Source organism: Danio rerio, chromosome 7 (assembly GCF_049306965.1).
Source record: "Danio rerio strain Tuebingen ecotype United States chromosome 7, GRCz12tu, whole genome shotgun sequence".
NCBI lineage: Eukaryota > Metazoa > Chordata > Actinopteri > Cypriniformes > Danionidae > Danio > Danio rerio.
Window position 1 is genome coordinate 75,272,501 of NC_133182.1, and position 12,500 is coordinate 75,285,000.

General features: G+C 34.9%; 1 protein-coding gene across 4 annotated transcripts in view; it reads right to left on the reverse strand.

Moving 5' to 3' along the window:
- Positions 1 to 12,500, reverse strand: part of usp53a (ubiquitin specific peptidase 53a) — a 94,697-nt gene that overhangs the window by 13,452 nt on the left and 68,745 nt on the right. For all 4 annotated transcript variants that reach the window (XM_073907557.1, XM_073907556.1, XM_073907555.1 and 1 more), the window contains 2 exons: positions 7,119 to 7,785; positions 1,308 to 1,372 (listed from right to left, as the gene is read on the reverse strand). In XM_073907557.1, coding sequence (XP_073763658.1) covers positions 1,308 to 1,372; positions 7,119 to 7,785 — 732 coding nt within the window. The remainder of the gene's footprint in view (positions 1 to 1,307; positions 1,373 to 7,118; positions 7,786 to 12,500) is intronic.

The following is a 12,500-nucleotide window of genomic DNA, read 5'->3' on the forward strand; positions in this document are numbered from 1 at the left end:
CATCAAACACAGCTTGAAAGATCAAAACACCAGTCACTCCACCAAAGAAGAACCAATAAAATCTGAAATGCTTTGGCAACAAAAAACAAAAAGACAAAAACAAAACAAAAACTCCAAAAACAAAAAGACACACGAAAACAAAACAAACAAAATACAAAATAAATTAACAAGAACAAAACAAAACAAACACAGACAAAATAAAACAAACCCCCCAAAACAAAAAACAAAACAATAAAAACCAAAACAACCACCCAAAATAAAAAACAAAACAATAAAAACCAAAACAACCCCCCAAAATAAAAAAACAAAACAATAAAAACCAAAACAACCCCCCAAAATAAAAAACAAAACAATAAAAACCAAAACAAACCCCCCAAAACAAAACAATAAAAACCAAAACAACCCCCAAAATAAAAAACAAAACAATAAAAACCAAAACAAACCCCCCAAAACAAAAAACAACAAGAATTAAAACAACCCCCCAAAACAAAAACAAATCAAACCCCCCAAAACAAAAAACAAAATCAAACCCCCAAAAACCAAACAAAAAAAAACAACCAAAACAAAAACTCAACAAAAAAATCCTCAAAAAACAAACCAAAACAAAAAACATAAACAAAAATAAAAACAAAAAACTCCAAAAACAAAACGAAAACAACAAAAACCAAAACTAATACAACGAAAAAACAAACAAACAAAAAACCTTAAAACGATACAACAAAAAACAAACTCCAAACACAAAAACACACACACACAAAAAAAATCAAAACAAACAAAAACCCAAAATCAAAACACTCCCCCCAAAAAAACACACACACACAACAAAAACAAAAAAAAAACATATCAAATACAAAATAAAAACAACAACAACAAAATGAAATAAACAAAACAACCCACAAAAAACAAACACAAAAACAAAGCAACCCACAAAAAACAAACACAAAAACAAAGCAAAGCACAAACCACAAAAAACTAAGGACACCTGAAAAAAAAAAAAACTGAAGCTAAAATAATACCAAATAATATTAAATTAAATATGCTTAAAAGCCTATAATATAATATATAAATAAAATAATTAAAATAGAGTTAAATAATACAAAAGTATATAAATATTATAAATCTAATGCATCAGAAGTACGAAAACACTGTAGACGTGTTTATTAAATAGGCAGCCGACAGCAAGGAAACTCACTAGCTTTATGAACAAAGCCATAACTCTCTCTAGATCCTATTAGCAGCTAAATAACAAATATTATAGCAGTTTTAGATAACCCTGTACAGAAATAAATACATTTCAAGGTTCCTACCGTAGACATTGGATGATGTTGAGATGTCGGCCTTTGAATCCTCATACCTCCTTTGGTTCAGATCCCTAAAAACACACAACGCACTGAACTTAGTAATGTTCTCAATGAAGTTGTGCTTCTATACCATAAGAGATACACCAGATTGTGTGTGCACTTTCACTTTCATTTCAAACATCTGTGAAGTTTCAGCACAAAATACCTCACAGATCATTTACTATGTCATGCTGTAAACAAACAAAAATAAAATCAATAAAATAATATCAGGGCCGAAGCAATGGCGCAATAGGTAGTGCTGTCGCCTCACAGTGGGTCGAGCCTCTGCTGAGTTGGCGTTTCTGTGTGGAGTTTGCATATTCTCCCTGCGTTCGCGTGGGTTTCCTCCGGGTGCTCCGGTTTCCCCCACAGTCCAAAGACATGCGCTACAGGTGAATTGGGTAAGCTAAATTTTCCGTAGTGTATGAGTGTGTGTGTGAATGTGTGTATGGATGTTTCCCAAAGATGGGTTGCGGCTGGAAGGGCATCCGCTGCGTAAAAACTTGCTGGATAAGTTGGCGGTCCCCGGATTAATAAAGGGACTAAGCCGACAAGAAAATGAATGCATGAATAAAATCAAGCTATAAAGACAACCGAAATGTCACAGATTGAAATCAAACACAGTTCTGTTGCTTTTCACAACCTATAAGACCAGTTGTATTTTAATTCTAAATTGAATTCAATCTTATGAGTGTACAGTTTTGCAAACTTTAAGTACACTCTGAAAAATATGTGTAAATTAGAGATTTTCTGTATTTTGTGATTCCTGTTTTTATTTATTCCCGTTTATTTCTGCTTTTGAATTGCATTATGGGACTTTAATATTTATTTATTTTTCTAACTGTGTTTTTATTAAAGTTTTTTATAAACATAGTATACGAATAACATTTACTTGGAATGTTTACAATCACACACACACAAACACAAAAAAGAAACAAACAAATAGAAAATAATGATTAAAATTATAATAATAAATAAATAATAGAGATACAGCGTAAAAAAGAGGGAGGGGAAGATAAATAAAAAAATAAATAAATTAATAATTAATTAAACAATATGTTATATTATATTAAGCCAATAACCAGGACAAAGACAAAGCCCCTGACAGCCTTTCAAAGATCAAGTATGTATGTTTCAATTAATGTCCAGGTCTGATGGAAAAAGTCTGACTTCAACTATGAATCTGCAGTCGTTTTCTCCAATGACCTTAATATTTCTTACAACTTTTAACCATGAAATGTTTGAAAAAGTGACTTTTATGACCATTTTTAATAGTTTAAAGTGATGTATTGTCTGTGTTGGTGTTGTATATTACAGTACAGACTAGGGTTGGGCATCTAAGCTATAATGCCGATCCGATACGCATCTCGATACAAAGAATACGATCCGATATATTAGCGATACATTTGTGACATTGGGATGCAACCAGGGGCGCAACTGCACATTTACTGATGGGTATGCGGCTTCAACTTTTGCGCGCCCCCCTTCAATCCAACTATATTTTATAACAGGCAAGTGATAAAATTTGGAAAATATTTCCATCAATAAATTAAAGATATTTTTTCATAAAGATATCAATATGCTTAAAAAAACAGTTCTCAGTTCTGAACACAACTGAAATAGTTTGAAGTATAGTAAAAGGTATAATTACATTAAGCATGTTAAGTCACAAAGAAATGCATCTCATACCACCCCAAATTTCTTAATTTAATATTCACTTACTAAATGATTATAGCACCTTGACTAGCCTTGCTTTTGGACTTTTTGTAGTACATTTGTCAAAACAAAATGAAAGAAATGGGAGTCCTAAAGGGCAAAAGAACATTGCAATTACTTCTCACATTCAGACTGAGGCAGAAGGTCTGTCTTTGCAAGAACAATTGACTGAAACTGCTAAAAGTGAAATAAAAAAGACTGTCAAATGTTTAGTGTAAAAAAAAAACAGAAACAAACAGTGTGAAATGTTCTACTTAATTGAAATGTTATAACTTTGTTTGTAGCTAAAATTAAAATAGTTTTGAGCTAAGAAGTTACCAAAAGGCCTGATGAATCAATATGATACATAATAAATTCATAATAACATGTGGTATAAAAATGGGGGGAGGGGTGAAATGATTTTTTAATTTAATAAAATACAATATTATATGCGTATAAAATGCTAAATACATTTTTTAACAAAAAATATATACATTATTAGAAACTTTTAATATGGATAATTTCAAAAATAGTTTTGGCACAATGGCGCCCCCCCCCCCCATGTGTGGCGCCCCTATGCACTGCATATACTGCATACCCCCTTTTTGCGCCACTGGATGCAACACGATACGATTCACACCCATATCACGATACAATGCGATAATTCAGCACTAACTTATTAGATCAAGTTTATGAGATGATGTAAGAAAGGATGCTGTGCCATTGAATGAGTTTGATTATTTATTAACCAAGCAAAACCAAGACTTTTTTTTTTACAAACTGGCTTTTCTCTCAGAGCCAGAGTGTCAGTTTACAGTAGAGGGCCATTTTAGAACCTATAGCACATATTATTTAAGTATTTTCAAGATAAACAGAATGTATAAGTGCAATATATATTAAAAATATATATATATATTTGCACTCTTTCAACATAAAGGTTTACCATTGCACAACAAGAATTATGATTTAACTTTTCAACTATAAAAACAAGTTTTACAAAGATATATTGTGCCACTGAATATTCAAAACTTAAGGTCGTGAACTAGCAGTGTTATGCTGCTTTGAAACATCACTGTCACTGTAAACAACAGGCTAATAAAAATATAAATAAATACAAATTAACAGGAGGAGGTGTTTAAAACCTTCGTTCTCCGTGACACTAGGCTGAATATCTTTGCAGATGAACAATGCAATAGCATTCGTTATTGGCGTAGAGCGAGCAGAACTGTTGCGCATGGAGAAAACTTTCAATGCTTTTCTCACCACTTTTGGAGCTGGTAGCTACAGTTAAAGCAGAGCAGGAAGCCGGGGATGTAGGAACACTGGAAGATGCTTCCACAACAACACCGTGGCGCCGCTTCAAGTGAGATATCAGATTAGTCGTACTGCCCGCGTATTTTACAGATGCGCGGCACTTTTTGCAAATTGCATCTGTCCTGTCAAGTCGTCCATTCTTTTTGCAGAATCCATAATGTTGCCATACTTAAGATTTAAAACTCAGTGAGGAATAAAATGTTTGTTTTGCATCTCGCGCTTTCTGAGGGCGCACCACTAGCTTCATCCGCACACCTGATACACTGAGTTGTAGTGTAAGTGTACACATCCGCAAGCCCGTTGCTAATGCATACTTTATGTAGATCGATTAAATTATGCGCCAAAAACAGGTTGACAACACTTGTTAATAAATAAAAAATACATTCTATATTAAAAATATAAGCTGTATCTTGGAAAAAACGATGCATCTCGATTTGCTTCCAAAATTTCATTCATCCTCTGCTGCTCTACCGATGCACTCGCATCGTGCACGCGCATGACTGCGCATCGATACATATCGGTTAATCTTCCCATCCCTAGTACAGAAACCTTGAAATAAACCGCCAGTACATTTACATTATTTTTACAGACTTATTATATCATTACTTATATATTATATTGTTCAAACGACTAAAATGTCAATAAAAGTCACTTTGTTAAACTGTAGAGTTGAATTTTCAACATCAAATGTGGACAGAGCAGAGATCAACATCCCATAATGCAAATCACAACCGTAAATAAACAGAAAATGAATCACAAAATATGAAAACTGTTAACTAACATTATTTTTTTCGCAGTGTATATACTTGATTTATGAAACTTCCAGCAGGACTGGGCCTTTTAGTCAGAGTACATTAATCTTTTTTCAAGCCTATCCTTTAAAAGACATTACATGGTTAAACAGAATGGCGTAAACACCTCCACCTAACGTTACTGCAACATGCTGTACTCTGATTCACATTGACAACAAGATCTGCAGGACTACACAAGAATCTGACACCCTCGTCTGACAAAAGAAAAACATACAAAGAGCACTGAGTGGAAAAAGACTCCGCCGACACAGCTTGAACACGATACTGTTCAAAGGCGTACTGGAAAACATTTCAAAACAAGGTTAGGATTGAACAGAAAAGATTAATACAGTTGAAGTCAGAATGATTCGCCCTCCTGTGAATTTAATTTCTTTTTTAAATATTTCTTATATGATGTTTGACAGAGCAAGAACTTTTTCGCAGCATGTCTGATAATATTTTTTTCTTCTGGAGAAAGTCTTATTTGTTTTATTTCGGGTAGAGTAAAAGCAGTTTTCTTAAAAGTGACGCTGCGTCTTCAGTTTCAGGCTCAGGCGCACTTTGCATTTACAGGGTGTACTCACACTATGCTATCCGAGCCATGCCTGGTAGGGGTGTCACGATTTCGATTTTTAATCGAAATCGATCGTAATTTATGCTCAATTTCGATTATCAAATCAAAAAATAGAATCGTCGATGCTGCCACGCCCCCATGTCACGTCAGCTTGTCTTGCCAAGCGGGAAAAAACAGGCTTGTTGAAGTGCTTGTTGAACTGCAGAAGCAGGAGACCCGTTGACAGAGCTTAAACCCTCTCCTCTTTCAATGAAGTCGCCGGTGTGTAAGCATTTTGGATTTCCAGTGAGTTATGTTGACAACGTTCGTGTTGTCGACAAAAAAAACAGTTTTGCAAGCTCTGCTATGTACATATTAGGGTTCATCCGATAGACAACACCGGCATCGCGATCCTCCGCCCGCCCCCGTTGCAAAAAGTACACACTCAGGCCCTGTTTACACTGTCTTTGTTTTTAAATGGCATTTTAGAACGAAAACGATTTGACATCCACAGTGGCGTGTAGCATTTCTGAGCAGCCCTCCTTCCTCTCTACCTCTGACACACACACACACACACACAGACACAGACGCGCACACACACAGCCATGGGCTCGAGACAGCGGGTCCAGGCAGTCAGAGGGTCAGTAGACTGCTTCAATCTTTCACTCACTTGTACTTAGTCATTTTAGCGAACACCTCAGATACTGTTGGCTGGTTTCTGTTGGTTGTGCGTCTTTTTTACTGACGCCATTATAACGACACAGATCACTGCCTATTCACGAGTCCCGCAGAAAAAGTGATTGACAGGTGGTAATTATGTGTGTATCTTGCCTTTATTTATTTACTGTATGATTTGTTTATGGGTAAAACAAAGACCATGCAGGTCAGGTAATTTAAACGGTAGGCTACAAATAATTAATTGGTCATTAATTAATTTATTATTCATAATCGAAAATCGAATCGTGACTTTAGAATCGAAAATGTAATCGAATCGAGGATTTGGAGGATCGTGACACCCTTAATGCCTAGGCACGTTTTCCAGTTCGTTTGAAAAGTGTGAGTGCTCCGAATCACACCCAGGAACCACATGATTGAAAACAACCTACATGGATCAACGTTTTTTTTTCCCGGTTTTATCAGGTCATCTCATATTTCAGTTTCTCATCAAATCTCCTGACCAATCAAATGCTTTCTAGTATCTGACATGTCCAACCCACTTGAAGACGCTTCTCATTTGATGCGCTTGAGCTTAACCACTCTCACTGGCAGAGCGATGATAAAGCAAAACACTATTGGCTGTTTTATAAAAAAGGGGGAGGAGCTACACTATGTCCACACTCTCTTTACGAAAATCAAACATCGAATAAAAGCGCACATTTCAAAGCACTTCACAGGACATTAAACTAGAGACTCTCCAGCTCTTACCTGGAAAAGTTTGTTTCAGGAATGGAGTTCTCGACCACAGGAGAGTCCAGATTGGCTGAGCTACTGCTGAGCCGGTCGCTGCTTTCGTATCCAGACTCGGTGCGCTGGATCTTCCAGTTATCCGGCCGAATACTGAGGCTGTTGGCGTTCATTTTAACCCGGTCCTGCTCTGAATCCAGTGAGCTCCGGCTGCCCATATCCTGCCGTTGCTCGTCCTCATATATAGTCATTAAACTCTTGGGTTTGCGCTCTTCACGACGACCCCATCCCAAGTCCTCGCTCTCATAATTATTGATCTGTCTGCGAGTGTTCTGGTAGTTTTGAGTATTGTCACTGTTTATAACGCTGTCTACATTGAGAGCCTCTCTCATAGGCCTCCATTGCCGATTACCGCGACTCCGAGTACCGTAAGTCCGAGAGTCCTGACTGCTGTCGGTGTCGTATCCGTTAGCCACGTCTGTTCTGCGAGAGCGATGATCTGCTGGTGGATGAAGTGGAACTCGGGGCTGAGGCTGGGAGTGAGGGGTGTAGTTGTTGGTGGTTGGCCAGCGGTCAGTTTTGGTCGGGCCTCTGCCTTGACTGCTGTAAAAGCGAGACTCCATGTGCCTGAAGCCGTTCTCCGGAGGAGACAGTGAGCGCGAGTGAGGTTTCTCAGACGACGAGGAGTCTGCGGAGGAAAACACACCGTTACACAAAGCTTTTCTTTAAAGGGAACCTATATAATAAAAAATGTATGGTTTGCAAGGACTCTTGTGTTGCTTAACTTTTTGCCTGATGTGTGTCTTTATTAAAAAAGGATAGAAGAGAGAAAGGATGAAACGACAAAAAGGATGAAAGGACAAAAAAATTAAGGACAAGAAAACAAAAGAAAGGATGAAAAATTTTAAAGAAAATGACAAAAGAAAAAAGGATGAAAGAAAAGGATGGAAGGACAAAAGATTAAAAGAAAGAAAGATAGATAGAAAGGAAAAGAGGATGAAAAAAACAAAAAAAAAACGAAAAGACGAAAGAAAGAACAACAGGAAAAGAAAGAACAAGAAAAAGAAAGAAAGGAAAAAAGAAAGAAATTATAAAAAATAACGAAATAAAAGAAATAACAACAAAAGAAGAAAGAAAGAAAGGAATAAAGAGAGAAATAAAGAAAGAAAGAGAGGATAAAAAGAAAGGGCAAAAGAAAAAGAAAGGACAAGGACGAAAAGAAGAAAGAACAAAACGAAGAAAGAACTATCAAAAGAAAAGAGGGACAAAAGAAAAGACAAAAAACAGAAAGAAAGAAAAAAGAAAGAACAAGAACAACGAAAGAAATAATGAAAATAAGAATGAAAAAGTACATAAGGATGAAGACAAATGAACAATGAACGAATGAAAGGAAGAACGAAAGGATGAAGAAAAGACAAAAAGAACAAAAAATTTAAGAAAAAGAATGAATAGACGAAAGAAAGGACAAGGAAATGAAAGAACAAAAGAAAAGGATAAAAGAAAAAGACAAAAGAAAGGATGAAAAAACAAAAGAAAAAAAGAAAAGAAAGAAAGAAAGAAAGAAAGAAAAAAAGAAAGAAAGAAAGAAAGAAAGAAAGAAAGAAAAAAAGAAAGAAAGAAAGAAAGAAAGAAAGAAAGAAAGAAAAAGAAAGAAAGAAAAGGAAACGAAAAATTAAGGACAAAAGAAAGGAGGAAAAAAACAAAGGGAAAAAAAGGCAAGGATGGAAAGGACAAAAAAGAAAGAAAGAAAGAAAGAAAGAAAGAAAGAAAGAAAGAAAGAACAAACGAAAGGATGAAAAGAACAAATGAACAATGAACGTAAGAAAGGACAAAAGAAAAGACAAAATGAAGAAACAAGAAAGAAAGAAAGAAAGAAAGAAAGAAAGAAAGAAAGAAAGAAAGAAAGAAAGAAAGAAAGAAAGAAAGAAAGAAAGAAAGAAAGAAAGAAAGAAAGAAAGAAAAAGAAAGAAAGAAAGAAAGAAAGGACAAAAAAGATAAAAGAATGTATATTAGGAAATATGTCTAATATCTAATATTATAAATCTATTAAGTAAATAATAACAAAAACTTCATTATTCTGAAAATGTTCAGTGTAGAAATGTTATGATGAAGTAAAAAAACAATAGGATTAATAATTTAATAGTTTATGGCATTTATAAATTATTCATATTTAACAATGACAATACTAATAATACATGCACACTGTATTTAGCACTAAATATTTAAGCTTGTTCTTTATTTGACAATTCACCATTCACATTCAGTCAAAATATATCCAAACAGAAGTGCATTCTTCACATCAAACAACACTGATGAGTGCATTTTGCCGCTGTAAAAGTAGCCCTGTTTCATTCTCAGATTTTGCTGCGTGTTATTAAATTGCACATTTACATTACACAAACACAATTCACCAACGCTGATCCTGAGTCTGCAGGGCCAGAATCATCCATCTTCGACAGGCACACACATACACACACGGGGTTGCACTAATAGCCTGAATGACCTTTTCTCCAGTAAAGGTGGAAGAGCGGCTCTCTTTGTGCAGAACAGTGCTGATATTGGCACTGTTAAAGAGGCTGGCATTGAAATAATGCGGCAATGCAAATCTATACCGCTGTGGTGCTGTCCTACAATGCCAATATCACTATATCACTGTGCAGCACCAGCTTTCTTTTTCTTCTTCTTCTTTAAAAAAAAACTGCATTATCTCATTAGATATTAATGCAGCTTTGACTTGTGCTCGTCTCTCTCACACACTGAAAATGCTCATGGGCATGAGGACAAAGGAAAGGATGAAAGAAAGAAAGAAAAAAAGGACGAAAGTAAGGAAGGATGAAGGTTGAAAAAGTAGGAAAGAAAAAAATAATAAAATAAAAAAAAAAGAGAAAGGACGAATGAAAGGTTGGGAAAGAATAAACAAAAGGACAAAAGAAAAGACAAGAAAGAATGGGGAAAGAAAGAAAGGGCGAAAATAAGAAAGGATGAAAGTAAGAAAGGATGAAAAAAGGGTTAAAAAAGGACGAAAAAAGGATGGAAGGAAGAAAGAATGAAAAAGAAAGGATGAATGAATGAAAGGTTGGAAAAGGATGTACAAAAGGACAAAAGAAAGAAAGGACAATAGTAAGGTTGAAAACGAAAGGATGGAAGAAAGAATGAAAGAAAAATGAAAAGTTGAAAAAGGATGAATGAAAGAAAAGGATGAACCAAAGGTTGGAAAAGGATGAACCAAAAAAAAGAAAAGGCAAAAAAAGAAAAGATGGAAGAAAGAAAGAAAAGAAAGAAAAAAGGATGAAAATAATAAAGGACGATAGAAAAAAGGATGGAAGGAAGAAAAAATGAAGACAGAAAACAGGATGAAAGAACGAAAGGTTGAAAGGAAGAAAGAATGAAAAAATAGAATGAATGAAAGGTTGAAAAAGGATGAACAAAAGAAAGAAATAACAAAAAGAAAGAAAAGATAAAAGGACAAAAAAGAAAAGGCTACAAAGAAAGAAAGAAAGAAAAAAGATTGGAAGAAAGAATGAAAGAGAGAACGAAAAATAAAGGATGTATAAAAGGTTAAAAAAAGATGAACAAAAGAAAGAAAGATCAAAAAGGACAAAAGAAAGAAAAGATAAAAGGACAAAAAAGGAAGGGCAAGAAAGAAAAGATGGAAGAAAGAAAGAAAATGAAATGAATGAATGAAAAAAGGATGAAAGTAAAAGGATGAAAGAAAAAAGGATGGAAGAAAGAAAGAATGAAGACAGAAAACAAGATGAAAGAAAAAAAGGTTAAGGAAGAAAGAATGAAAAAGAATGAAAAAAGAATGAATGAAAGGATGAAAAAGGATGAATAAAAAGAAAGAACAAAGGACAAAAGAAAGAAAAGATAAAAGGACCAAAAATAATGGGCAGGAAAGAAAGAAAAAAAGAAAGAAAGAAAGAAAGAAAGAAAGAAAGAAAGAAAGAAAGAAAGATTGGAAGAAAGAATAAAAGAGAACGAAAAAGAAAGGAAGTATTAAAGGTTGAAAAAGGATGAACAAAAGAAAGGACTAAAAAGGAAAAGCAAGAAAAAAGGATGGAATAAAAAAAGGAAGAACAAAAGAAAAAACAAAAAAAGGACAAGAAAGAAAGGATGGGAAAAAAAGAAAGAAAAGTCAAGAAAAAAATGTTGAAGAAAGAAAGAAAGAACGAACGAAAGGACAAGAGAGGATGAAAAAAGGAAGGACACAAAAAACGATGGAAGAAATAAAGGACAAAAGAACAAAAGAAAGGATGATGGGAAAAGGATAAACGAAAGAAAGGATTAAAAGGAAGAACAAGAAAAGAAGAGGGAAAAAACAAAGGACAAAAAAGGAAGGACAAGAAACAAAGGATGGAGAAAAAGAAAAAAAAAGAAGGACAAAAGAAAGTACAAAAAGGAAGTACACGAAAGAAAGGATGGAAGAAAGAAAAAAGAACAAAAGAAAGAAATGTCGAAAAAGAAAGGACACAAGAGAGGATGAAAAAGGAAGGACACAAGAAAGGATGGAAGAAATAAAGAAAGGACAAAAGAACAAGAAAGGACGGTTGGAAAAGAATAAACGAAAGAAAAGACCGAAGAAAAATGACAAAAGAATGAAAGAAGGAAAGAAAGAAAGACTGAAAGAAGGGATAAAGGAAAGAAAAAGGACGAAAAAAGATGAAAGGACAAAAACAAATATGAAAGAAAGAAAGAAAGAAGCTGATGATGTGCCCTAATGAATTCTCCTACACGGTTAACTTTCTCCAAGATGAAGGGGTCTGGTCAGAGATCTACACGCTGCCGGCTAAAAAGCCATTAGTAAGCCACATATACCTGCTTAGAAAGGGTAAAGCAAAGTCAAGCAGATTGGCTTGCAAAACACAATTTTACTGCGTATGAGCGCAATAAAAGGAGACGGTAATGTCGGTCACATGACACCTGCACAATATGGTTTCACTGCATATGAGGAAATGGCATCGTGAAACCCATAAACTCACATCTGCATGGCCAGATATGTGCACTGCTCAATGGACCATGCCATAGAAGTGTGCATGCACTGTGAACATGCAGCGCTCCACATTCTACAGTACATTCATGCTGTCCCAAAACAAATCAATCAAGTTTAGTTAAAAGTTGATTGAACATAAAATAATTAAGTTGAATTAAGTTTAACAAAGACCAAGACGACAAAGAACACAACGAAGACCAAGACAAAGTTGAACACGACAAACACAAAGACAATGAAGACAAAAATAACAAAGACGAAAATTAAGAGGAAGACAATGAAGAAGACAAAGACAAAAGATGAAGACGACAAAGAAGCCGAAGACAAAAGATGAAGACAACGAAAAACACAAAGAGGACAAACAAGACAAAGATGAAGACAGAAGAAGACGAGGAACACAACAAATGGGAAGAAAA